The 27,796-nt window shown below is 41.0% G+C and overlaps 2 protein-coding genes across 5 annotated transcripts; both read left to right on the top strand.

The window, feature by feature from the left end:
* The first annotated feature begins 473 nt into the window (after positions 1 to 473).
* On the top strand, positions 474 to 19,444 carry LOC140997941 (sortilin-like). Its single transcript, XM_073468037.1, has 20 exons — positions 474 to 736; positions 7,192 to 7,254; positions 7,362 to 7,435; positions 7,537 to 7,639; positions 7,822 to 7,983; positions 8,132 to 8,205; positions 9,784 to 9,833; positions 9,911 to 10,038; positions 11,530 to 11,674; positions 11,890 to 12,045; positions 12,918 to 13,030; positions 13,254 to 13,356; positions 13,437 to 13,605; positions 13,799 to 13,983; positions 14,073 to 14,262; positions 14,392 to 14,508; positions 15,041 to 15,149; positions 16,066 to 16,178; positions 16,287 to 16,413; positions 16,498 to 19,444. Exons 1-20 carry the CDS (start codon positions 500 to 502, stop codon positions 16,510 to 16,512), a joined length of 2,433 nt encoding a protein of 810 aa, XP_073324138.1. The 5' UTR covers positions 474 to 499; the 3' UTR covers positions 16,513 to 19,444.
* A 786-nt stretch (positions 19,445 to 20,230) lies between these two features.
* On the top strand, positions 20,231 to 27,375 carry mdm4 (MDM4 regulator of p53). 4 transcript variants are annotated; one of them, XR_012179392.1, is made up of 12 exons: positions 20,231 to 20,421; positions 20,960 to 21,047; positions 21,148 to 21,222; positions 21,399 to 21,532; positions 21,646 to 21,695; positions 22,168 to 22,232; positions 23,493 to 23,589; positions 23,675 to 23,835; positions 23,977 to 24,165; positions 24,287 to 24,355; positions 24,832 to 25,968; positions 26,048 to 27,375. XR_012179392.1 is itself a non-coding variant. In XM_073467895.1 (11 exons), the coding sequence occupies exons 2-11, from the start codon at positions 20,976 to 20,978 to the stop codon at positions 25,399 to 25,401; spliced, it is 1,482 nt and encodes a 493-aa protein (XP_073323996.1). In that variant the 5' UTR covers positions 20,231 to 20,421; positions 20,960 to 20,975; the 3' UTR covers positions 25,402 to 27,375. The 4 variants fall into 4 exon arrangements, 2 of the variants coding, with proteins under 2 accessions (XP_073323996.1, XP_073323994.1); XR_012179391.1 differs by having other exon boundaries at positions 23,962 to 24,165; XM_073467895.1 differs by having other exon boundaries at positions 24,832 to 27,375.
* The last annotated feature ends 421 nt before the right edge of the window (positions 27,376 to 27,796 follow it).

The raw sequence follows: 27,796 nt of genomic DNA, 5'->3' as shown, positions 1-27,796 counted from the left end.
TTTTTCAGGAACAATTCATGTGGTAGTCACTCCCCTCCAAAGTGGATATATGTCTGTCTGACAGCCCTTTACTGCCTTTTGTCTCCAAAATCAGCAGCTGCTAAAATGTTGACTTAAATGTCTCAGAGCTTTTTAAAACTTCTCGCACTGTGGGGTAAAAAGCTCCAGACTATTTGTTCTGGTTTTCTTCTGTTTCTCGGAACCATTAAGAAATACACAGAATAAATTCTCCTGTAGAAAATGAGAAAGGGTGCCCCGGTCTTTGCGCGGTCCTTCCACTAGGGGGCGGTGTGACACCAGAAAAAACATTTGACATCCCGCTTCAGGATGATTCCTGCCGTCCAATGAGATTGCAGGTTATTCTGGTCCTGACCAATCCCGTGCCGCGGTGGAGGGGCCGTCATTGAAGATGCGTTGGGGTGATGTGGGGGCAAAGAAGTGTGGGGATACGAGAGTTGGTCGCTGAGCTCAAAGTTGGGCAGCCTTTTTTTTAGTAAACATGAGCACCGTATCTTGCATTTTGGCGCTCGGGTTGTTTTGCTCCGCGCTCGGCGCACATTTCCAGGAGGACGAGAAGTTGTCAGCTCTGAGGAGGCTGCAGAGAGAGTTTGGCAGTGATGGGGAGCGACATAGTTCAGAGAGGACGGAGCTGTCGAAGCGCAGCGCAGGACTGAATGAACAGACGTGCTCAGCTCTACCTGGAGTGGAGGCAACGCTGCACAACAACTCCCACTCTGTAAGTGACTTGTTTCACGTTTTACCCCGCCATTAAAAACACGAAACTCTCTAAAGGAGAGAGGTGGTCTTTGTTTTGTTGTGTTTGCTGCAGTTAACTCAGCCAGAGGCCACTTCAGTCTGTGTGTGGTCACTCAGCTCAGCTCAGCTCAGCTCAGCTCAGCCCATGGAGCTGCTCATAATGTCCACAGCTTCAACATCATCCTCTTATCAATAGTAATGAATAATAACATAACACGAACTTTCCAGTGCAACAAGATGAATACTGCTGTTGTAATGTTTCGACAGCTCTCTGCAACGAGTAGTCGATTAACCGATCAACAGGAAGTTAAACCTGCAGCTATTTTGATAATCGATTTCAGAGTAAAATTCACTTTTCAAGCAGAAATGCCAAACATTTCATGGAGCAAGCTTCTTAGAAAGGCTTGTTGCTTTTCCTAGTATTGAAATGTAAGTAAAATTAGCCAAATGATTAATTGATTAAATGACAATGGCAATCAAAATTAGTTGCAGCCCTCATAAAATTCTCTTGATTTGGACTCCCTAATTTCTCTAATAATGATTCATGATCAATAATTGAGATGATTACTTTCTCAATCAATTGTTTGGTCCTTAAAATGTTAGAAAATAGCTCCCCAGAGCTCAGTCTGACCAACTGACAGTTCATAATTAGACAATAATCACTTTAGTATTATTTCCATTCTTGATCAAGTATTTGATTCATTGTTTAGTCCACAAAATAATAAGTATATAATTTGTGATTTCTCCACGTCCATGGTGACATCTTCTTTCTGCTTGTTTTGTCTGAACGTCAGTACAAAACCTAAAATGTGTTAATTATTGATCTGTCAGTTTGTTTGTGCCTGAACCAGATAATGTTTGAAATGATTAATCGATCATCGAAATAGTTGATGATTAGTTTTCTAGGTTGATGGTTGAACTGGCAATTATTTTGCTTAATAAAAAAATAATAATAATAACGATAATAATAATATTTTGGTTTTGCATTAAGGAGGGCACAGAAAAACATGAAACTAAATAAATAAATGAATAAATAACAAATTGCTTAAATAATGTACTGTCAAAATAGGCAATCGATGTGTTGTTTCCACTCTGTTACACTCTCTTTTTTTTTTTTTTTTAATTGATCTGAAGTAATGTGAGGTCGTCAGTGCAGGTCAAACCCATTAGCCTGCTGACTGTGGGTTGTGTAACTGTGATGGTGACGGACTAATGATGCCGGGTGACAACACAGACTCCTAAACATGAAGTTTTTAGCAACAGGACGCAGAGTCAGGTGATGCCTGTGTGTTGATGTCGTCTTCAATACTGGCCTAAAAGATATTTCACAGAGGAAGAGCTCTTGTTGTTTCTCTTGTGTTTTGTACCTGTGATCAAATGAAATGTTTCTTATCTTCGGCTTGATCCCAACTTCTAATAGACCAAATGACACCTTCTGTTGATTTAGTACTGAACATGTTGTAATAGGAAGCACAACAAGAACAACCCAGATGTCTGGAGGAATGTTCAAGAATAACAACTTGGTCCAAAGCTACAGAGCTCCACAGGACAATCTTCCTGCTCTGCGTGTGTGTATTTGTGTGTGTGTGAGTGAGTGAGTGATGGAAGAAGTGGACGTTACATCATTTCTGTGGCTCAGACAGACACCTGGAGCAGCTTTTGAGCATGAAAACGATTCGGTGTGCTCACAGAGAGCGTCTCTTTTTGTCGTTCGCGAACATTCCCCATTTGAAAATAACCAATTTTATTATTGTCCGAGCTGTAGGGCGAGATCAGACAAGGTCGTGGGAGCATGTAGAGCATAAGCTGTAAATCAGCAGCTAAGTTTAACCTTACACCTTTTATTTTTATGCTATTTTAGGCCTGATAGAGTACACAGGATATGTTTTGTCAGCCAGCTCAAGCTTATGTTTGTGTAAGATTCATTTAGCTGACTGTCTGGTTTACAAACTAGCTTGCTGTTTCTCTTTTTTTCTGTGTTTTTTCCTTCGCCCCACTCCGTCCAGAGAAAAAACATGTTCTGTTTTCAGGGTGAAGCGTAACTGGGTCGCAGCCAGTTGTTGGAGCACCAAGAAAAGCAGCATGTTCCACATGGTGAGAAGGAGGGAGGGAGAGAGAGTTATGGAAAGTATGGGTTTGTTGATGTACAGGGAGAGACATCCGATGAGATCAACAAACTAGTGAAAATAAAGAGGCACTTGTGGACTCTGAGGTAGACTTGTACTTGAAAGTTCACATTTTCAGTCATAAAAGGTGGAGAAATGCCCGCCAGTGCTAACAGTTAGCAACAAGCTTCTCAAATGTGAGGATTTGCTGATTTAGGGGCGAAACTAATGAACAGCCAATTACTCTCCTGATTAATCATTTAATTGTTTGGTCTGTGAAATATCAGAGAGCAGTGAACAAGACTCAAAGTCTTCAGCCGTGCAGGTGACTCTGTGTGAGGCTGTACCTGTGGTGTGTTACATTGTACTCAGGACTGGAAGAAAAACAACCTCTGACACGGAAATGTGCAATGGTACGGCCATCCAAGTCGGAATTCTGAGTTGGAAACTTGGGCAAGAGCCGCGTAGCCCAAGTTCACCGACATAAACACAGATGACATCACAGCAGAATGGCGGTGCCCATAGTGAACAATTACTTTTTACCGCTCCATCAATTTTGACTTCATATGGTGTTTGTGAAACGTGCAGTAAATACAATTTCTAGTTGTCCTTTTCACTTTCATTCAGTTGATCTGTGCTCGATAGAAGTCTCTGAGAGTTTGTGTTAGGAGCCGACTTGTCCTGACTCTTTTTAAGTGCCCTTCACTGTTAAATCAGCCGCTGTAGCGTCCAGGATTTTCCAAGCAAATGCACCGTGAAGCTTTTAGGTTGGAGGTCTGAAATTCTGACTTGCGATGAAACGCACCATTATGCACAGCGATGCTTTGAGCTGACTGTTAGCTTAGAATTAGCATGCTAACATGCTTTAATGACCCTGTTAACATGCTGACATTTTCACCATTTTAGTTTAGCATGTTAGCACGGATAGCTGAAGCTGGTGGGAATTTTATTTGGGGATTTGGTCACCAAACTAAAGAACTGGACCAGCAATCAGTTTTGACTTGGTGATGGCGCTAGATGAAATGTTAAGGAATCACTGAAATTATACAATTAACTAGGGGTGGGACAAATAAAATCGATTTGGCAATAAACTGTATCGCTTCCTCGTGATATTTTTATGAAAACATGCAGGCACTCTAAATGGACAATTCAGGTTAGGGTTAGGGATGTCTAGGGATGGTTACCTTGTTTTTAGCCATGCTAAATTTCAAATGCTAATTGATTTAGCGACCTATCTGTTCAGTGCAAGACTGCATTTGACGTGTAAACATTCTGTAGACTGAAGTTAATCGACACGTCAGTAGACAATCAGCATGTTTAGTCACAGTCCTCCAGTACTGCTCTGGTTTTCTTGACCAAATCGAATGGGCATTAATACAACCCAGCTTACTGCTCTGCCGGCAAAAATTGGTCTACACAGCCTCATGTGTTAGATCAGAGCCCAGAGAGTTTGACCTCCTCCTCTGAAGTTTTATGTGTGTAAACACGACTGCAGCAGAAAGGTTAAAACCCTGAGCAGAGGGAATAAGGAGCTCATTGTGTTGGTGTCTGACCTCTGAGAGAGGACTTCACTGTGCTCCCACCCACCCACACTGTGTGTAACTGTGTCTGCATGAATATATGTGTGTGTGTGTGTGTGTGTGTGTGTGTGTGTGTGTGTGATACTTACTTGTGCAGCATTGTTGTTCACTTTTAAAAAGTGGATGTTCTCACACACTTTGAATGCCAGATTTTTAATGAGCTGAGGTGCAGAAGGAGCTTAGAGGAGCCTTTTCAGAGCAGATTCATGTGATACAGCATGAGGTCATGTCTGGTTTGTGAGGCAACGTCCAACTGGGTCAGACATTTATCTCTTGATTTTTTTGCTGAGTAATCATGTCTTTTCTTCTCTGCACCGTCTCCTTCTACCCTTCTGTTTTCATCATCACAGATGTGGTTAAATTTAACACAGGTGGACAAGCAGCCGACAGAATCATTATCAAATGGCCGATCCTAAGACAATACACAACATGAAGCCTGTTGATCTGCTGTGATCTGGGTGGTTATTGTCATTGTAACCAGATTTCTGAAATGGAAAGAAGCCATTTGTATGTAGGTCCTTGCGCACCCTGAAAGTGTCTGGTATGCATGTTTTATAGCTGTACTTTTTAGTGTAGAGCATTTTTTTCCTACAGGTATAACGTTGGACGAGTAGAAGGCAAGAAGCACACAGTTTTCACCTCTGCATTGAAACATTTCCTACAAGGTTGACCTTTGTCAAGACCGGTATAAAGTTTACCATGCTCATCGTCTTAAAAAAAAAAGGCAAAATTCTCTGATTCCAGCTACTTCAGTGTAAATATTTGACAGTAAACTAAATATCTTTGGATTGTGGACCAAACAAGACATTGGAGGATGTCATCTTTGACTTTTTGAAACACTAATTGACATTTTTCACTATTTTCTGCATGTTGACATTGTTAGTATGTTAGCATGCTGACGCTAGCATTTAGCACAAAGCGCTGCTTTGCTTACAGGCTCAGTGTGTAGGTTTTTGTGGCATCTAGTGGTGAAGTCGCAAATTACAACCAAATAAACACCCCTCGTCTCCCTACAGTGGCCACTAAAACTCAAAAATATGATTTATCATTTGATCATCTGTTTACATAACTGTATTTTATGATTGTGTTGTGCAGTCCTGGTTGTATAATAATATTTAAATTGATCCTGAGTCTTGAAATGCAAAAGGACCTCCATAAAAGCCAATGTTTGTTTGTCTTTTCTGAGCTATTGTGGAACATGGTGGTGCGACACGGCGTTAAGCAGTGTGCTAGAATTAGTAAAGGGCTTTTTTGCAAAGATGCGTTTTGAGGAGTGATTTAAAAGATTAACAGCAGGAAAAATGGGCAGAAAGAAATAACTGTTGTGTAACAATGTTCAGATTTAAAGGTGAAAACTGGTTTAAAGGTCTGAAAGTGTTGGGAGGACCGGACACGTCAAGCTTTATGTTTCAGATCAGATGACGGCAAAGGAAGGAAGAAGAGTTTGTCAAGCGATCAATAGATGAAAGAAAAGATGGACGCAGGGAGGGTGTGATGAAGTGATGAATTTAGAGGAGAGATGGAAAGTTGTATTCACACACTTGGACGGCCGGCGGGGGCAGGCCAGTTTCCACTGGATCTATTTACAAGGAGTTTCCAGCGGGCAGACCTGGCCCTCTCCTGTGGCTTTATGGAGCTGTATGCAGACTCTCCTGGGCCGGGCTCACCTTGTAAACATCTCTGCCTCGCCAGCAAAAGAGAGGAGGGGTGAAACTTTCGTCAGACTCCAAAACAACGTGAGCTGTGGCCGAATACGCTTCCGAAATGACTAAACTCTTGAACGTCACTCTGGATAAATAGACTGGAATGTTGTTTGCAGTCAGTGCTCTTGTGAAAGAAAAGTTCAGGTCTAAACCCACTGCTTGTTACGTAACACTTAGTTTTGTTTGTTTTTTTAGATTGAATTTTGAACTTTAGCCTGAGAATTATATGAATAAATATGTCAAAAGTACAAAAGTAAACATTTTTGTATTTTGTTTATTGTCAGAAACTTTCAATCTACATTTAGTGTGTGTGTGTGTGTGTGTGTGTGTGTGTGTGTGTGTGTGTGTGTGTGTGTGTTCTTGCTGTGCCCGGACCATCAGTAATTGTCTTGTTCGCCGGCCTCAGCTTTGTCATTTGGGCAGGAATGTAGGTCACACACGCAGAGTGCATCCAAATGGCCGAGTTACTTTGGACAGTAAGGACAATTCATGCTGTCCTCCCGGCTGCCGTGTGTAGTGTTCAGCGGGTGATGGAAACACACAAACACACACACACTATAGACTCTAGTGTCTGTGTACTCTCGTTTAAAGACCATTTTGTGCCACTGATGTATAATAATAACAGAATGGCATAATAATGCAAGTACAGCCTTTGAAAGAGCAATGAACTTTAAATTGTTAATATTCTGACATTGGAATCGGACGGGTGTGCCTAACTTTGTCATTTCGGGCCACCAGCACAACTTTAGCCACCCCCAATAATACCTTTTTTGATTATTAAATTTCTTCAAGGAGTTATTAATAACATTCAGCCACTAAATGTGACATTCCATCTCCCCCAACATTGCATTCACATCACAACACCGCTGTTGTTCGAATCATCTGCCCCCCTCAAGTGGTTGCCAGTTTTTTGCACTTCCTAGTGTCGCTGACGCTAACTAGCTAACGTTAACATCGTTTGATAAAGGTCATGTACATATATCGAGTAGATAACATGATTGTAGTCAAAGAACATTTTGCTAGAATTGATTTCTGTGCTTTTTTCAGTTTACCTTCAAAGTGAGGACCATGGGGTCACTGTCACTGGCCTGGGTTGGAGACGGATCAGGGGTGAGTCTGTTTACATGAGTGAAAATGAGACTGTAAATGAAGAAAAGAGGAAGAGTCAGGAGTCCAAGATGTTGTTCAAATAATTCATCCCTGCTGTCTTCTCCCAGGTGCTGCTGGTCTTGACAACATTTCAGGTGCCGTTGTTCATGATGCGTTTCGGCCAGTCGAACCTCTACAGGAGGTGAGAAATGCCCGGTGGTTGATGATGGGACGCTAAAAAGAAACGGAGAAGTAAAATATTTGTCATACTGGTCTAACTGCAAGTCTCTGTCACTGTGTCAGTGAAGACTACGGGAAGACGTTTAAAGATGTGACTCACCTGATCAACCACACCTTCATCCAGACTGAGTTCGGCATTGCCATCAGCCCAGACCATTCTGGAAAGGTAAGGCGTTTGGGAGACCAAAAGCGAGTTATTCGTAGTGTTTATAAAGAAGGCAGACATGCAGACCCTGCTTCTACCTTGTGTGTTTTGTGGTTGGTCACCATAAACGTACATATCTTTGCCTCATTATAAAGCAAATCATAAAGCTCCACCCTGCTTCTCTTCTCTGTGTCTGATTTCAGGTGATGCTCACTGGCGATGTGTCAGACAGCGGTGGGTTTCGACTGTTTCGCTCACGGGACTTTGGCATGACCTTTGTTCCAACTGACCTGCCATTTGAGCCGCTCATTCAGATGCTGTACAACCCTGCAGACTGCAACACGCTCCTGACACTCAGTATCACGGTACCAGCATTCATGCTTTCGACGAAAACCAAGAGTTTTATAGTTTTAATAAACTAAACTGGACTTACTTATCTCTCTTAATTAGATGCTAGACTTCCATTTCAAAGTTAATGAACCATTCTTTACTGACTAAGCCTTTTCCCTGCAGCTGGACCTGTGGCTGTCTGAGGACTTTGGTGCCACCTGGAGGAAGATCCATGACAGTGTTTGTTTGGTCAGATGGTGAGAATCTGTCAGTTTTGTAATAAGTTATAAATACACACAAGGCATGTGGGATCTTGAATATGTAACAGATGGCGCAGTTAAAAACCGAGACAAACATCAGAGATTGTAAGAAAATTGCTGAGGTGGAGAAAGAGGCCTGAAGCTTTTGTTTTTAAAAAAGCAAGGTCATTAATGTTTGGTTTGGTCTTTTTCCATGATTACCCCGATGTGGAATAAGCAAAAGCCAAAATGATTGTTAACGTACTGTGGTCAGTTTCATTTACCCAGCATTCCTGCTCTCTATTTTTAAGGAATGAACTACTAAATGAACAGTTATTGGGCAAACTGTGTACGATGCATTTAACTTAACTGTAGTTCTGATATAATGCAGATTAAGTAAAACTGTCCGTTGGCTCGTGTAAAAACTCTTTAGCCTCTTTATGATCAATGGCGCACACACAGCAGTCAATCATCATTTAATGTCACTATAAATAGATGACATGAAATATTTATTTGGAGTATGAAATAATCAGAGACCTGCTCCTGTTCTACCATAAGACTTCTGTGGAAGCCCTGAGAGGCATCAGACTTCGTATAAGTATTAGTATTATTAGTATTTTTTATTTCTTTAGCTTTTGTGGTATCTTCTATCTGTGTGGCAAAACGTTTTTTACAGATTTTTTTTTAAAAAAAGGAAGAAAATGGATTACTAGAATTTTTTTTTTCTTTTCTCAGTTGCCTCTCGGGGCTACCGTAGACCCTCCCTTCAACAAAAAAATACATAACACCCCCCTTCTCTGAGTCCATGTCCTCCCTTAATAATTTTCATATAATTCCTTCATATATGTTACATTACTTTTTATTTACATTAATCTACAAGCGAGCATAGTATCACTTTCATATGTCAGTCATCTGTGTCTGACTGTTTTAGAGTGAGAGGATATAAAACACTGTCCCCCCTGACAGGATGTAACACAGCTTTGTCCATGTTTGTTTCCACACATCCTACATTTGCATCTTTGTTGTTGGTGCAACAGGAGTGTGTGTATCTTTGTCCATTGTTGTTGTCCCAGCTGTCTTTCTCACCACACTTTGGATCGCTCTCCTGACTCTGGTTTTCCTCTGGGCACCCGAGTTCACATGAGGTTGTGGTGTCAGCCTGCGGTTGTTAGCGCTGCATTGAGGGAACACTGTGATAGCTCTGCGTGACCACAGCTGTCATTTAGGCCCCGACCTAAATTGACTGCAGAGCGAGGGAGCTGAGGCTGCTGTCAGACTGAATCATGAGTCAGCAGCAACATTCTTATGCAGCCCACAGTCCTTGAACCAGCAGAATCTTTGCAGTGTGAAAACCTTCGTCCCCTCTGGCAGTGAACAAAACCAGAGAGGGCCTGGAGTGAAGCCCGGGGGGTCGATGTGGGCCTCGCTCACACAGCACTTAGAACGAACCACAACCATAATCTGTGATCTTTACAAATTCCAAAAGTGGATTTCATTTGAACTCAGACAACTTTGAGATGTTAAAAAATGTGAGCACAATTAGAAACTTTTCCTTTTCTGATTCCTTCCTTCACTCTTTTTTATTCTCACACCCAGGGGTCCAAAAAACAGCATCTACTTCACAACAAACTACAATGGATCATGCAGTAAGTGAAGACAATAGAGTCACACATACGTATGAAATGTAGAAAAACATTTAATAACTCCCCTTTCTTTCTGTTAGATGACAGAGGAATGTTGGAGTTGAGGAAGACAGCAGACTATGGTCGAAGTTTCCAGACCATCGCAACAAGAGTTTACTCTTTTGTGCTTGGGGGGCGCTTTGTTTTTGCTTCCATCATGACTGGCACAGTATGTGTGTGTTTGTGTTTGTGTTTGTGTGTCTGTGTTTGCTTCTTGTCTTTATTGCTTCAAAGAGCAAAATGTGTTCTTGCTCTGTTTTTCTGATGCATGCAGTACATGTTTTTTCGTCCATCCCTGCTTGTGTTGAATGTTTCTTAATAGACAAAAGTGGTAACCATACATATTAAGACACCCATGAACATTTTTGTCTAAATGTTGCCTCCCTCTGTGTATTTTATGAGGTAAAGACTCAAAGGATGAGTTCACCCAAATAACAAAAAACATACTTCATCACTCACTCCAAGTGGTATCCAGCCATTCAGATGATTTTGACCCCATTTAAACCCGGCATGAGCATGAAATTTGTGCCTGGATATGAAAAAAACAAAAACACGTCAGCTGTAAATGTGTGCAGTATGCATCGTAATCAGAATGTGATCAGATCAGCCAGGCCACATCTGGAGGTGATCCGAGCCAGGTATGAAAGCAATCCGTACAGCGTGACCGCACTCTGAAGAAAGCTGCTGGCTTAAGATGCAAAGCTAGAGCTTCATTTCGTAGCTGACGCTAGCAAGTGTTCCCTCGCTAAAAAAATCATTTAAAAATGAATGAGTACTGTCCACGGCATTGCTTCTCTTGACCTGCTGTAAGACATGGTAATGACAAGCCTGCCAGAACCACCTAACTGCATTGCATTCTGTATGTATCACTATGGTGGCAAAATTGAGTTAACAAGAATGGATATTAAAATTGGTGTAAATGCAAAAAGGACTGTGGATTGGATGCCATTGTCTAGATTTATATGCTGGTATAGTTTGTGCATATTAGACTCTTGCATCCAAGCCATTATCATGCAGGAGAAAAGATTGTTCTTTTTTCTTTTGCGATCAAGGTGTACTGACGGCTCAACAGTACATCTGTCTGCACAGAGCAATATCATGTTAATCCTTACAAGTCTTCCCAAATGCTCAAATTATATCTACAGCTTCAGGAAGCATTCCTCCCATAGATAGTTATCTGTTTAACAACATATCAAGGGGGGTGAGTGCAGAGTTCTTCCCACTTCTAGCCAGAGGAGTAGGATGTAATTAGGTCACAGATACTAAGTCAGCTAACATAGATAGGTCGAAGGCCTCCTTACGAGTTTTACGCAAACAGTCAGCTTTGCCTTGGCTTGGTTCGTCAGACATCTGTTCTGTAGACATATCTACAGTAGCTTTGAATGACCAGGTTGCAGAGACCATGAGACATACTCCTCATAGAGCAGTCTTCACTATCCTTATCCAGACTTTAACGTCTGTACAGGGAACGTATGACGTCCTATTGTATGAGGACAGAATGACCTGGGAGAATCATATTTTTCTCCCACAAGTATTATTAAATTAAAAACATTTTTGTGTGTTCTTTCATCTTTACCCCAATATATAATAGATACAGTCATGAATGTACAGCAAATACATACCTCCACTGATCACAACATTTTTGTCTTATGTGTGTTAGGGCACAGAGCGTATGATCCACGTGTCAGTGGACGGAGGCGAGGTGTGGAACATGGCTCAGCTTCCTACAGTCAACCATGAGCAGTTTTACTCCATCCTGTCAGCCAATCAGGACATGATATTCATGCACGTGGACGACCCCGGAGGTGAGAACCAATGAGGATGCTGATAGTGATGATTGATGTGGACGATGATGATGTTGACAGTGTTGATGATAACAGAAGATGCTAATAATTAAATGGTAATACAGAATAACCTTCAAGCACACAGCTTTCTCAGGCGTCCTTGAATGAGATCCTGAAGCTGTAACAAGTTACTGTGTGTGTGTGTGTGTGTGTGTGTGTGTGTGTGTTTTAACCAGACTCTGGAGTTGGAACCATCTACGTGTCGGACGACAGAGGAGCCGTGTTCTCCAAGTCTCTGGAGCGCCATCTTTACACGACCACAGGGAGTGACACTGACTTCACCCCCATTAGCTCACTCAGGGGCGTCTATTTGACGAGCATACTCACAGAGGGTGGGTCAACACGCTGCACAACATGCACTGACATGTCATCTTTGTCAACGTTTTTGAATATAATTTTATTATGTTTTCTTTTAATTACAAAAATTGCTTTAAAACTTGATGTGACTTACAATTGTTCTTCTAAACAGTATTTAGGAAAAAAAGTTTATTGTAGTCTGCAGTACTACCTTTTACTACCTTTTACTACCCTTTTCAGAGTATACCAGACATCCATACATTAATGGATTGATTTTGTAATTACTTGGTTTTCAATTAGTGAAAAATGTATCCAAATGGAGAGAAAAACTTGGGAAGGGTCGAGTTATCACACTGAACATCTCATCACAAGTGTTATTGTTTCATAATGATGCAGTTACAAGAGTGGAGTTGGATGGAAAAGTTTTCTGTCTTGGTGCATTAATGTAAAGTGCACACAGTGCTCTAAGCATCAGTCAGCAATCTGCAAACATTTTGATTCAACAAACTTCCAAATTCACTTTGTATTTACAGTCTGGCTGTCTTTGATTTTCTGACAGCAGAGCTTGTGAATGCAGTTGTTTTTGTGGCAGTCTACATTGAGAATAATTTTTGAAAGCCGAATTAAGAAACTTTGTTCGCCACTCCCTGGTAATCCCTCTATTCTTGACAAAAATAAAGCGGACTAAATGTGCACGATGCTTGATAATCCAGCAAATATCAGATTTTCTTACCATAGCGACACAAACTAGTACCAAATTCTGCCTGAAATCTTTTGGAAAATTGTTCGGATTGAGTTTGTATTTTATTGTCTGCAGTCTATCAGCCAAACATGCATAAATGTCTTTAAGGATCCTGATAGTAATTGAATTAAATGTGATTGACTTTTAATTGTGTTCATTTTGCAGATGGTTCAGTACAGACAGTGATCACCTTTGACCAAGGAGCAAATTGGCAGACACTGCGCAGACCAGAGAACAGCCACTGTGACACTGAGACCTCTACGAACAGGCCCAACAGAGTGAGACATACATACACAAATAGATTCATGTACATTATAACAAAACACATATTTTTCTTGTCTTTTCATTATGCCTGGAGGGATTTGTGTATGTGATGGGGATGTATTAGTAATTTCGCTAAAATCTGTTTTGTGTCATTACATCTAATATTAGACAAAATGACTATTTGCTGTGAGCGTATGACTCAGTACCAACATTAGTCTAATTATTGTGTCTTTACAGTGCAGACTTCACATCCACGCCTCCTACAGCACCACCATGAAGATGAACGTCCCCATTCTGCCTGTCTCACAGGCCAACGCTGTGGGCCTCATTCTGGCCCATGGTAAAAAATCTCTTTACTCAGAAATCAGTTCCCTGCATTGTTAGATGACTCATATTGCCATTTGCCTTCTATTTCTCCAGGCAGCGTTGGCGATGCAGAGTCAACTCTCTCCCCTGACGTGTATGTGTCTGACGACGGTGGCTACTCATGGCTGTTGGCTCTCAAGGGTCCCCATCACTATGCTATACTGGACTCTGGAGGGCTACTGGTAGCTGTAGAGCACACCAACTCACCTGTCAATCAAATCAAGTGAATATAACTTATTATAATTATTTTTATTTCAAATTTTTTTTTATCATTTGTCAGTTTATTTATATATATATATATATATATATATATATATATATATATATATATATATATATATATATATATATATATGTATATATATTTTTTACTAATGGGCTTTTGTCCTCAATCCTTTTCCCCAAAACACCTTAAGATTTTCCACAGATGAAGGGCAGTGCTGGCATACGTACAACTTCACCAGCGACCCGCTTCGCTTCAGCGGTATGGACAGTGAGCCCGGCTCTCGCTCCATGAACGTCAGCCTGTGGGGCTACAGGAACAACTTCAGTAAATGGGTGGTGATCACCATAGACTTCAGGAAGCTCCTCAGTAGAGACTGTGAGTATATGAGAGGATACGGGGGGTGACTGGTTGGTGTAACAGGAAGTACTTAGTAAGTGTGTGTGTATATGTATATATATGTGTAGGTACTGAAGGAGACTATGTAGAGTGGCTGGCTCACTCTGCAGACCCCAGTGGATCTAATGATGGCTGTGTGCTGGGCTACAAAGAGACCTTCTTACGCCTGAGGAAAGACTCTGTCTGCTGTAATGGGAGGGACTACGCTGTCACTAAGAAGCTGTCCCCCTGTCAATGTACACTGGATGATTACCACTGGTATGTTTTTGTTCAATATCAAAACAGATCAAGTCTATTTTATCCTGCAGTTAGTGTCACCATGCTATAAACTGAATTAAAGTGCAGTGTTTTAAAGAATGCCATGTGTGCCTCTGCTCTATCTTACAGTGACTTTGGATACTACCGTCCAGAGAACAGCTCAGAGTGTGTGCAGCAGGAGGAGCTGAAGGGCCGTCCTCTGGAGTTTTGTTTAAATGGGACCACTGAACAGCTACAGACCAGTGGGTGAGGATGGCTGTTTTCACCTTGGATCTTTTTGGCTCTTTTCTCAGCTGCAGTATACAATAGGAGATGAGAAACTCAAAGTTGGACAGAAATTATACACATGTATGATTATGGTAATGTAGGTTTCAAGTCTTAGACTGTGGGTTGATCAGCTAACAGGCCAACAGTAATTCAAGTACAAGCACTGTAAGAACACCGGACTTCCCGAAGTCTGTTACAGATTATTAATTTAACGATAATTTTTGAATGTTATCAAAGACTGCTGATGGAGCCGTTGTTCTGTGAGGATGTAGTTTCAAAAATAACTACGGAAATACAAGGCACATTACGCAACCTCATGAAGTGCTTTCTTACTTTAGTCAAAGGTCAAAGCAAATAAGAAAAATTGAGTGTTATAGCATAATTCATTGAACAGTTAAGTTTCCCTTTCTGCAGCTTTGTCCCTCCATTGGTGGTTTGACACTTATCTTTGGTTTACCAGCTGTCTTGTCCTCATTGAGTTTTATTTTATCTGTCCCTTCATACTTTTAAGCTACCGGAAGATTCCAGGAGACCAGTGTGAGGCAGGTTTTCAGCCAGACAGGAAGGAGACAGACCTGAGGAGGATGTGCACCAGCAACGCCCTTTCTCCAAATTCTCTGGTAAGTTCTGCTCATTCTGGGAGAAAGATTGGGTGGAGGTAGAGTAACATAGAGTAACATCTGCTCTGCAGCATGATCCACATTGAAGGTGTGGATGGGATGTCTGGAAGCAATGTGACATGAGCCAAGTTTACAACCCAATGTGCGAATTTAACTGAAATGTTACGGTTAGGTGTTTGATGCATCCAGATAAGCAATTAATGGACACTAATTCTCCTGTCGGATGCCATTAAAAAAACATTTCAGTAGAAGACGGTGCAGGATGACGCGATTTAAAAGATGGAAATATGGCATTTAAGTTTGTTATGTGTTAATTTGAGAGAGGTCACACATACAGTAGATCTGATGTGTTTGTTTCTTTAGTGGAAATTTAAGTTCATGTCTGTTGTTATTTATAAGATTTATAAACCTTTTAATATGCATTTCCATTTCACTTTGTCCCATTTTTGATTCTATCAATGCACCAACTTTTCACTAAAATTGAAAACACGTAGAAAAAAAAGCTGAAGGAAACCGTTTATTGTTACATGTTCAATCTCAAACACACTCAGATCAAGAACATATTAAGAAGAGCTGTATCAGTATTGTTTGTTTACAACCTGACATCCTTAGCTCAGCTCCTGAACAAAGTGCGCATGCAGTAGCACCCAGTGATTTATTCAAAAACACAGATTGTGAACGACCAATGAAGACGAATTTACACTGAGATCAGCCATAGTGAGTCAGCAATGCCTGTTCTTCCTTTGGTGCACACAGGATTTTGTGAAAACTTGTGGTGTTACTGATGACAGTGATAAAGTGTGTCAGGGTTCATCTTCCAGTGTGAGCATATTGACAGCTGACTGACATCACTCTGGCTATTGTTTTGCAGCATGTTTTCCTGATTTTCGTCCCTTTCTGTTTTTGTAACTCACAGATTGAACACAGTTCACCAAGCACTGCTGTCATAGTGATATTTGTCATCGCGATCCTCCTGATGAGTGCTGTTGCGGGCGTTTGGCTGGTTAAGAAATACATCTGTGGAGGACGGTCAGTTAACTGTTTCATCTTTACACCCACACAAACATAATGTATTTATAGTGCACATACTGAACTTCAGCTCTCACTGTTTCTAATGTGCATCTATGTCCTCATCAGGTTCCTTGTGCACCGATACTCTGTTATGCGAGAACATGTTGAGGCTAATAAAATAGAAGGAGTCGATGATATTGACACACACTACATGGAGACAGGAAAAGCACAGTACAACGAAGACTCCGATCAGGTATCTGATCACGTTTTAAATCATATTTTTACTTTCACTTTGATTGCCTTTTAAATAATCTGTGTTGTTTACGTCTCCCCACAGGACCTCCTAGAATAAGGTCGACGTTTTTCCCCACTTAAAGGCTCCTCAAGACTAAATTTAACGCAGTCTTTCATGATGCCTGGGCACTCTTGTTGCACCCACATGCTGATTAACATCTTCCTCTCACTTCTCCCTATTCCCTGGTGGCTGGAGGACTCAGCAGCAGCTCACATTGCTTCCTCGTGCCAGTTGAATCTCCCGCAAGAAGGCAAACTGGCCGTTTGAGGAGGGGGACAAACCCAGTGCAGAACAGAAGAAAGCCTCTGGGGTCCCTGGAGAGCCTTTGTTGTTTCTGTCACAAAGAGTTCTGTAAAGGCCATCGAGTCTGAATATGTGCTCTGTATGTTTCTTTCCATGCTGGCCTGAGAAAAGATGGTCTTTCCTATCGTGATGCACTGCAGAGGCAGCACACAGAGGCTACGACTTGGAATCTGTAGAAAAAGTTAAAGAAGAGCCAAGCAACAGAACAGAGGAAGTAATAATGAGTATTTTATGTCTGCTGTCAGTTAAGTAGTTTTTTACTCGGTAAATTTAAAACTTGCAAGATATAGTGCTGTTGTGCATGGGGGCCATTGTAACATTCATTTTGACAGTTTCACTAGTCACTATAAATAGGAACTTCCAGGTTTTTAAAGACTATTCACAGTGAGTCACTAGTTCTTCGTTTTATTAGCGAGAGAGAGTGAGAGCAGCGCTGCCTCCATCAGTGTTTCTGTTTTCACCAAACATACTGGTGGGTTTTACAGGTAAAAAATGGCCACGATTTTAATAGAATTCTATCAGGTGATGCACTTTAGTTACGAACCTTACAGTACACTATAATAGCTTAGTTATGTAACAGCAATAACTATTTAGTACTTAGTAGAGACAATTATTTTTTTTACTTTAGACCATTTTCACTTTTAAAATTAGTGAATATATCATAATTACAAATATTTTAATAGTCCAATATTATAATGTAATCTCTCAACATTTTTGGTTTTAGCATTTTAATTATTGTTGAATGGTTTAGTTGATAGCGTCAGACTAAAGTTTAAGAGTAACCGGGACAACAAAATGCTAATACAAACACTTTTTTGCTGTTGAAAATACAGAGTTATTAGTAAAAGCCCACTAAGTGACCACTAGTGCTTATTTTAAAGGAGACCTATTATGCTTTTTTATTTTTTAACTTTCCTTCAGTGTGTTATAAAGGTTCTTGTTCTTGTAAAAGATGTTGAAAGTTTGAAAGGTCAAAGTCTGCACCAACAGAAGCTCCTCTCCTACAGAAATCACTGATCCTGAATTGCCTCGTCAGTAGTCCCACCTTTAATTCTGTGACTTTATGACATCACACTATGTCACCATGTCACACATTTGCATAATTTGTGCCTAGCAGCTAGTTTGGCCCATAAGAATTGATATGGCACAGCTGCTCTGTAGGTGCTAGCAGTTCTGGCTCAAGCATGTGTGAGCTGACCAATCGGAGCACATAAGGGGGGGCCTTAAAGAGACAGGAGCTAAAACAGTGTTTCAGACAGAGGGGGGACAGTATGAGACATGTTTTTTTAGCTTTAAAGCACCCAAAATAAAATTATGATCCTGAAAATGAGCATAATTTGTCTCCTTAAAACAAATTTCTAACAACCAGATATCAACTATCTGATAAATAATTTTGAGTAACAAGAAGAAGAATAAAAGAGGTCATCGAGAAATAAATGCTAGTCGTTCTTCTTTAGTGTCGGGGGAAACTTTTGCAATCAGTGTTCAAAGGGCCTGCTGTTGTGAAGATGGAAAATGTTTTGTTTTTTTATACAGTGCAGCTTCAATCAACCGATCTCTTCTGCTCCCCTGTATGTGTGGTGAGAATGAAAGACTTGAATTATTGCCAAAGCACTTTTATTGTTGTCTAATTTTAGAGATGAGGTTGTCGAGGTGAAGCCTACCGTTAGCCCAGCGTTATATTAGTATGAAGGTAATGCTAACCCAAACTCTTTACTTGAACTTTCTGGTATTTTTGCTTAACAGGATGCACCAATGTGTTGCTGATAATATGTTTTTTTTTTTTGTTTTTTTTTGGGGGGGGTTTATAGCTGATATTTTCACATTATCAGCCAATACCAGTATGCATTTCTCTAATGATCTGAATACAATCAAGATAATCAAGTGTTTTTTAGAGACCATGCTCACTTGTGTCTGTTACTAATAATGTGACAACAGGAAAACAGGCACAACTGACACTTTTTTTTGTTTTTCTTAAAGCTACAACTACTCAGTGTTGACAGTTTCTGAGATATTGCTGCCTCCCAGCTTAATCATCTCACAGATGTTGCAAATTATCCACAATAACTGAACTAATTTATCAGATCAATGTGTCTGGTGGCCATGAAGATCGCAAACTGTATTAAATTGAGTTACACCTTTTCCTCAGTAGACACTGCTGTGTTATATGAATTGTTTATACGATATGTTGGCTGGCTACCATTTCCATTACCTGCAATGTAAGAGCTGTATCTTTTGACACGTGCTTGCCTTATGGCCAATGCTTGTTTTCTCCAGCAGAGTCAATAATATCCCAGCCAATAAGCTATTGTAATAAGCTGGCCTAATATAGAGGCATATTCTCAAGGACTGTTGGGTGGACAACTGGAGCGACTTCATATGCTTGATGCTTCCTTATTTACACAACTGTCAGTAAGAACAAAGCCTGATATTTACTGGATTCAATGATTTATTTTTGCACTGTATCTACAGATCTGTGAAAAAAGTTGCATTCGTGCCTCCTTGTACATCTAATGTTTGTAAAGTTTTAGGGCCATGAGTTATGATCTTCATTCCATCTTGTTTTCTTTACTGTTTGCTAGGATATCAGAGATGTGTATCTCTGAATTAAAGTATTCTGTAGCACAAATGTTTCATAACAATGTTTGCATTTATTGAATGAAATAACACTTTCTCGTTTACATCAGTTCACGTGTTACGGTTTTGTTAATGCACTACTTCTACAAATAGTATAATACTTAATTGAGGGTCCTGCAATAAAAACGATTCAAAAGTATGTCCATAATACAGCCTACTAAATCATAAAAAGCACAAGTAGTCATTACGAAGATGTGGGCTTCTTAAACAGTGTTTCATTATTACTGCATTAATGTGTGAGAAGAATTTCAACTGGCTTAAAGTTCAGTATACTGGTGTTGTTATAACCTTGAAGGAGGGATAATAATGATAATGCACAAGGACATATGCTTCCTGCTGTCACAACACATGATGGAGCTACACTAAGGCAATAAACATGATAGTGTGGTAACTGTATTCAGAACAGGCAGGTTAGAAATACATACATTAGCTGCTTACTATAAACAATAAACAAACTGACCTTAAAGGACAACACAATTTCTTACTGTTTTACTTTGTTTATATGTGGCGGACCCTGCCACCTTTCTAGCTTCAAACAGTGTTCTGGGGACCTTATTTTCCTCTGAGAACAAGCTTGTTTATTCAGTTATGGAAAAAAACTACATAGTGCCCCTTTAACCAACAATAAAGTGACATTCACAATTTGACATGTGTAGATTACCTGCTACTGTTGATGCTCTGTGAACTAGCTGATAACTTGAATTAATGCTCTCACTGTGAACAGGCAGTATTGTATCAGTGGAGGCCATGATGCTACCCTCAGTGCTAGTTCTCCAACAGTAGGGGGCGCCACACTCGTGACTTTCTTATGTAGCCGTGCATCCGGAAGTGCTGTAGCCATATTCGTCGATTTGAATCTGTAGTTCAGTTAGCATAACTGCATATCTGTAAGTTAGAGTGAGCCACTTTCTAAAGCCCCACATTTATTAGTTATAATATGAATACTTATAAGATGTCGGCTGTGTGTTAAGGCAGCAGTGCGTGTGAAACAATGTAGCGGCAGTGAAGTAATGTCAACTCATCACGGTGAGCTCTTTGTCAACGAACGTATTGTCCAGGAAACAGCTAGCCCGCTAAGCTAGCTAACGTTAGCGCTGTCGTTACGTTAGCTAACACGTTTGCTAGTAACTGTAGCAGATTTGTCACCTGCTAGTGTTGCCCAGATGTTCAATTTCACATGCAGCTGGCTAGTTATGGTGGCAATTGTGCTTTATTTGTACTAGCGCTACATCCGCCCAGCCAACGTTAAGCTAGCTCGGCTGGCCAGGAATGTTGGCCTTGTTATTTGAAGGCAAAAGTAATGGTGGAGTTTTGTAACGACTCCATCCAGGCAGCTGTCTGGTAGCTCATCATGGCGCAGTCTGTATTTGGTATTTCACGGTACTAAATTGTATTAACCTCGTAGGTGTTCCCATTAAATGTAACCTTTAATCACACATCTCAAGCTTACAATACCATGACACAGTTTTGGTGCGTTGGTGTAAGCCGCACCTGCGTTATGTGATGATATTGATCGGGAATGTGAAGGCTGGATCGTCTTACATGTTGTAATTTTGGATTTCAGACTTTGCTCGTTTACTATGAGCTCTCTATCAGCCCAGCCTCTGGCATCAAGCTCATCATGCAGGACTCTACCTGGAGAGGGAAATCAGGTACAAACTGTACAGCGGCTACTTTGCATGTACAATTATCCAATATAAAAAATGCAATATGTACGTTATACTAAGTGTTGCTACTGTTTTTTCCCCCCAGGTACAACCAAAGGCCCCTCTCCTGCAGATTCTGCGTGTTGCTGGAGCCCAGGAAGAAGTCTTCACACTTAAAGAGGTGAGCTGTCAGATGAAATGTCAAGTAGGTATGCAGCCTGTTACCTTGGCTCATAAAACGGTGTTACCAGAGAAATGATCATGCCTGGGTTTAGTAGTCCTTTACACGGTGTTCATATAAGTAAAAATATGCCACATAGGTGCCTTGCGATATCTAATAACCTGTCTTTTGCATAGGTGATGCACTACTTGGGTCAGTACATCATGGGGAAGCAACTGTATGACAAACAGAGGCAGCACATTGTCCACTGCCAGGATGACCCTCTGGGAGAGCTGCTGGAGGTGGAGAGCTTCTCCGTCAAAAACCCGAGGTATGCACCCACAGCGGAAATGGTCATCACTCAGTAATGGTGGACTATACGTCTAAATTCACACATCTGAAATAAGAAAATCCATTCTAAACTCTTATATTCTCATTTTACAGCCCGGTGTATGAAATGCTCAAGAAGTACTTAGTTGTGCTTGGTTGTTCTGGTAAGTCTCACAGTCATTTAATGCCTTATTCATACTCTATGTGAAATAATGTTTCTGTCTGGGGGCATTATTAGTAGTACACACAATATACATACATAAACTATGTTCAGTTAGTGCATTGTACATTTGTGATGACATGAAATTCAATTGTCTTTTTTTCTCTTCCCTTTTGTATTTGATGAAATCATTATTTCACTTGCATCTTTTACCTGGTATGATTTGCAGTGAAGATCCCTGGCAATGGTGATTATTTCACCACCCTATTCCTTCTGTATATTCTAAATTCAGTCTTTGTTGCATACATTGTGAGTGCTTGTGATAGTGCATCTCTGGGGATGCAGGAACCAGGAGAAGGCTATTTTCCAGCTTGTCCTACAAAGCCACAGCAGAAGGCCATAGTGAGAGAGTGTATTATGCTATAATTAAAGGGTGGGGGTGTCCTTTCTGTTACTGTGTCTCATCTGTAATGCAGACGCTGCAGAGAATCTTTCTGTGGGCCGTGAATGTGTAGATGGCGGAGTGGAGGATCGTGGTCAGGTAAAGCTGAAGCATGGTGCTAAGGAGAAACAAAGACCCCTCAACCTTTCCCACCTCACTACACACAACACGTGTGAATACAAAGGGACAGGACTGACGGTCTTAAGCGCTAAACTGACTCTTTGTCATAAGATGTGACATCCACTGATCGGTTAGTTATTTAAGTTAGTAAGTTTTGTTAACAATCCTTTTGGAAATTCTCCTTTTTTGTCTGTGAAACTGTCAATTGATGACAGACATTTAACAACAAAGTGCTCCACAACATCAACAATCAAGAATTAATTACAGCAAAATGCAAGTGACACACACCTCATATCACCATGATTTGTGTGGATTGAAAAGACTAAAGTGAGCTGCTGTCTGCTTGTGTGTAATGAGGAGGGGAGGTAAGGTCTGCTGTCTCCATTGGTGTGCATTTGTACAGAGTGGCACCGTCTCTGTACGACCCCATCCTTGGTTTGGTCTGGTGGTGTTTTCAGCACTCGCTTGTAAACCACCAGCACCACCCAGTGGATGGGGGGCAGAGTCACTCTCTCTGTCTGTGTCAGAGTTCTCTTCTCTGCTCCGAACTGGAGGCTCACAGCTCCTGTTCCAGCTACAGGCCTAACGATAACCTGAAACCGTTTCACCCACCCCCCTGTTCCTACACCCTTCTCTCCGACCCCCCCATCCACCTTGAAGCATCTACTGAGTGACCACATTGTTGAGCTACAATCAGATTTAAATTTAAGATCTAATCACATTTGCAATAAGTTTTTTCTTCAGTCTATCAGCTGTGATTTATAGTAAGCAATGGGAGACATTAGATTGCCTCTTTTTAATTTCTTTCTGCTTCTGTTTCCTTTCTGATATGAAAACACTTTGTTATAACTTTTACATAAATGTATCTTGTAGTGTATGTCCATGGGTCATATCGTAGAATAAGTCCTGACTTATCCTAGTTTGCACATACGACATATTAAAACTGGACTTAAATCTTTGACTCTCTGATTTAATTACTGTGCTAATTAGAACACTGACTTTCCTTCCTTCTCTCTCTCTGTCTCTGCTGTTTTACAAACCATACAGATTCGGTAACTCTATTATCTCCTAAATTTGCTTTGACCTCCCTCCCCACTGGCCCATACCCTAATTGCCCAGCCCCCTGTTCCCTGTACCACCACTCCAATCCCCAGAGGCCTTCTTGAAAAGGAACTGCGAGTCCTCCAAGTGCCCAGTTATGGCTCCACGTTCTAATTTTTGTCCTTCCTCCCTCTGTAGATGTGCGGAGGTTTGGTCAAAGCAGGGCTGGAGGCTGTCAGTGACGTGCCTCTCCTGCAGACCCCCTCCCAGAGACGACCTCGGGAGCCAGATGATGGTGAGCAAACTGTTATATGCTCAGCAGTATGCTCATGGCAAGACCTGCTCAAAATTCTAGATTTAACTGTTCAAAATATCTCCAGACTCCCTGGAAGGCCTGCCACGGTCAGCCTGCAAACGGCCCAAACTGGATGTTACTCTGGACGAGTGGGACCTCTCTGGCCTACCATGGTGGTTTCTGGGTAATCTCCGAAGTAACTACAGCCGTAGGAGCAATGGCTCCACTGACATCCACACAAACCAAGTAAGAAACCTTATGTGTTTTAAGAAAGTTACTCTTAATAACAGCACTTAAAGCTGTTCACACAATTACTTGATGTCAGATGGCATAAATTGGAGTGTAACAGTGGTGGTCTGACTCATGTGTCAGCTGTCTCCTGCACAGGAAGAGGACACGGCCATTGTGTCGGACACTACAGATGACCTCTGGTTCCTGACCGAGGGCGAGAGTGAACAGGTGAGTGTGGAGATGAAAGAGGCTGCGCTGGAGGAAGGGAGCGGAGGAGAAGGGGAGCCTCCACCTGAGGATGATGATGGAGGAGGTGCAGGGAAGGAGGACAAAGCAGATCGAGAGGTAGGAGTTTGTTTTAGACTTTGTTGTCTTCTTTGGTTACAGTCAGGCTCATGCTAACTAATAAAGTTATAGAGGATAATGTTATTTGACATTTGATCAAATGTTTTGTGTATTTATCCAGATGCAGGAGGAGCCAGATGAGGATTCGCAGTGTCTCAGTGATGACACTGATACAGAGATCTCTACACAGGTGTGTGTATAAGTGTTGTCACGATACTAAAAATTCTTAACTGTGATACCATACTGTGAAAAATAATACTACGGGGGACAATCAACACAACATTGAGAACATAAAATGTTAGATTTTCATTAAAATAAAATATAACAAGGCTTGTGTACTGTGTGTTAAGCACAACATCTTAGTTAATTTACTTCTGAGCATAATCAGAAGAGTGAGAGGAGGTGGGCCTATGTGGGCACTGCAGCGGTGTGTCAGCCCACTATTGGAGAGAAGAGAGAGCCAGAAAGCGCAGCCAGAAATAAGTACTGAAAAGGTTTCATAAATGCAGTATCAAAAGGTATCAATATTTTGATATTTTTGATAACGCTGGTTTGTATCATCTGTTTTTTTCCTCTCACTGTATGTTGTAGCTTTAGCTGGCTGTAGTTGTAGCTTGTAACTTAAAAAGCACAGATGTGTGACTTTATATCTCCCTTATTCCTCAGGATGCGTGGCAGTGCACAGAGTGCAGGAAGTATAACACACCTAACCAGAGGTACTGTGTTCGTTGCTGGGCTCTACGTAAGAACTGGTACAAAGATGTTCCTCGACTCGCCCATTCCCTCTCTGTTCCTGACATCCCAGCATGCAGCTCGCTCCCCACCCATGATGAAGAAGATGACAGCGACACTGGCATTGATGTCCCAGACTGCAGCAGGACGGTGTCTGACCCTGTCATCCTGCCCTCCCACTCCACAGCTGACCGACCCCTGCCCACTATGATTACAGGGAAAGGCAAGGCGCAGTGGCCCTCCAGCTTCCTCAAGGATGAGCAGCTCTCAGACGGGGACAGTCAGGAAAATCTGGGCATGGAGGTTGAAGAAGTTAGGCCTGAGGCACTGTTGGAGCCTTGCAAGCTCTGTCGAGTGCGACCACGCAATGGAAATATAATACACGGACGTACGGCTCACCTGCTAACCTGTTTCCCATGTGCAAGGAGGCTACACAAATTCCAGGCTCCTTGTCCGGGGTGTGGGAAGATAATTCAAAAAGTTATTAAGATATTCATTCTATAAAAGCACACACACGCAGACACACACACACACACACACACACACACCTGTCAGTCTCTGGGGAACTAAATAACATATAATGCAACACACATTCAACCATACAGCTGCATGCACTCTGGTACACACTCTGCTTTAAGACACACACACAGAAAAACGTGCACCTTACCTTTAGACAGATATACACAAAGTATAGCACTTGGTAAAGCTTGCTCTTGGTTGCATGGTTTATTTTGCATCACACTGCCACTGAAGTATTGCCAGATGAAACACAAGAGTTTGTCATACCAAATGTTTGTTTTGGTGCCACATTTAAATAAGGGACACACACAAAGGCAGAAGTATTTATTTATTTATTAGAAGATCACATAAGACTTTGTGGGAGGTATTGTTTGATTTCATGAAGGTTTGTTTTTTCAGGCTATGCGGTTTTCTCATTGAATTTTACATTGCATTGTTGAATGGTGCCATTTAGAAACTAGTGCTTGCCTTAGTTCTGTTAGTTTTGTTTGATTTTCTTTCCTCCTTAGATTCACTTCAGTCATCTCGGCAAAACTGGAAAAGTCAGCGCAGGTACGTTGCTATAATCAAATTTCTTCAAGCATCTTCTGGACATATTTGTTCTCTTTTTACCCTTTTTTCATCCTCTTAGGTTTTCGTGGCTCTGAGATTTGAGTTATGAAGACAAGATTGAAGGAAAAACAGGAAAGAGTCTTAAAACCATGAATTTCATTTTCAACCGCTGCAGCTCCATGAAAGTATCCTCAGAAGCTTTTTCTTTTTAAAAAATAAATCTCTCAGCGTAAGTGAATGTACTGTAAAATGCAAATGTGGTGGCTTAAGTCCTGTTTCTCTCAACATAGTATTTTAAAAAGTAGAATTTAACCTGCTTGAGAATGCACAGCTGAAGTATTTACTGTAATTTCCTTTCGGGGTAGTAATTCGATATTAATATGTATTCAATATGTACAATTGCCAAGCCTCTGACAGTTATGCCTGCAGTAACTTATGTCTCATATTTGTTGGTTAAAGTTTAAAATGTTATCATTCGGAAAAGGGTACTTACTTTCTAGCCTTTTCCTGAACTTATGATGAATGAACAATTTCTGTGTATCTTGTATTTAATTTATTTATGGATCTGTTTTAATTGTTGAGACGACCACCTCTGATGAAGCAGAAAAACAGCTCGGTTGTTGCAGAGTTCTAAGATGCGATTTTGAGATAAAAATTGTCTGAAAGTTATAAAGAAAGTCATAAAGGAAACCGGCTAATTTACCAAATCTGTGAAAAAGTACTTATTTGGAGTTGGGGGATTGATTTAAGCGTTACACTGCCATGTAATGACGTTGAACTTAATTTGTATATAATAGATTTTATTTTGATGGCTCTGCATTATTTGAAGATTGTATTACTTGGAGCATGTAGATACTGTTGCTGAGCTGTCTATAAATACAGTGTGCTCACAAGTAAGATGTCCAGTGACAGAAAGCATATAACACTTGGCTTTGCTTAGCATAGAGGGAAATATCATAGTTCTTTAATCTGCTCTTTACTTGCGCTTACTCTTTCTGCCAGTAGGTGGGGAGAAGTCTCAATATTGTATCTGGTGCCCACAGAAGCTGTACAGTGCCAGTAATGACATGTGATGCATATATAGAGCATGCCTCCTGCTGTAAGTAGATCCAGCACTGAGCTGGTGTAAGAGATATATTAGCTGTATTAAAATCTATAAAAGATTAATGTAGCCTGTTTTATTTATCACCACTGTTGTGAAATAAGAACAGACAAAAACTTCCTCTAAATACAGACCTCATAAAATGGCTTAGTACATATTTAACAATTAATCCAGGTTGAGAATGACGGACTTAATTGTTGCAGTTATTGACAAAGACTAATGTACTCTGACGTGGTACAGCTAATAGTTGGGCTTTTTTTTGTACTTGTTACAGAATAAAATAAGTTGTTTTGTAAAGCAATAAAGAGTTTGGAGTGGATTATTTTATTTAGTTCACTTGGTGACCACAGGGACAGTTGATGTACAGTATCCACTGGTGAAGAGAGCTCTGTCTGTGTGTGTGTGTGTGTGTGTGTGTGTGTGTGTGTGTGTGTGTGTGTGTGTGTGTGTGTGTGTGTGTGTGTGTGTGTGTGTGTGTGTTTTGGCTGAAGAATAAGTCATTGTATGACAGTCCAGCTGTCAGTTGTCCTCTCCTTCTTGACTGGACTCCAGCACCTGCAACTCTCCTCTGCTTACTCACGGTTCTGCTTGCTTATCTGTGTCTGCCTTATTTTTGTCCTCTTGTCCAGAAATGGGACAGACACACTGCCCTCTGCACTATATGTTGCTGTAGCTCTGCTGCCTTGTTACCCTGGGGTGTTTATTTAGATAACAATTACTCAATAG

This window comes from Pagrus major, chromosome 6, assembly GCF_040436345.1.
Source record: "Pagrus major chromosome 6, Pma_NU_1.0".
Lineage (NCBI taxonomy): Eukaryota > Metazoa > Chordata > Actinopteri > Spariformes > Sparidae > Pagrus > Pagrus major.
Note: the sequence above shows the minus strand (reverse complement) of the source record. Positions and strands in the feature narration are given on the sequence as shown.

What these genes read in the sequence shown, in the direction of transcription:
- LOC140997941 (XM_073468037.1), top strand. Translation starts at nt 500, where the DNA reads ATGAGCACCGTATCTTGCATTTTGGCGCTCGGGTTGTTTTGCTCCGCG. An exon ending in TCCTGACACTCAGTATCACG is followed by an intron (nt 7,984 to 8,131) that starts GTACCAGCATTC and finishes TTTTCCCTGCAG; the next exon opens with CTGGACCTGTGGCTGTCTGA. An exon ending in TCACCTGTCAATCAAATCAA is followed by an intron (nt 13,606 to 13,798) that starts GTGAATATAACT and finishes AAACACCTTAAG; the next exon opens with ATTTTCCACAGATGAAGGGC.
- mdm4 (XM_073467893.1), top strand. Translation starts at nt 20,976, where the DNA reads ATGAGCTCTCTATCAGCCCAGCCTCTGGCATCAAGCTCATCATGCAGG. An exon ending in TACCTGGAGAGGGAAATCAG is followed by an intron (nt 21,048 to 21,147) that starts GTACAAACTGTA and finishes TTTTCCCCCCAG; the next exon opens with GTACAACCAAAGGCCCCTCT. An exon ending in AGTTGTGCTTGGTTGTTCTG is followed by an intron (nt 21,696 to 22,167) that starts GTAAGTCTCACA and finishes TCTGTAATGCAG; the next exon opens with ACGCTGCAGAGAATCTTTCT.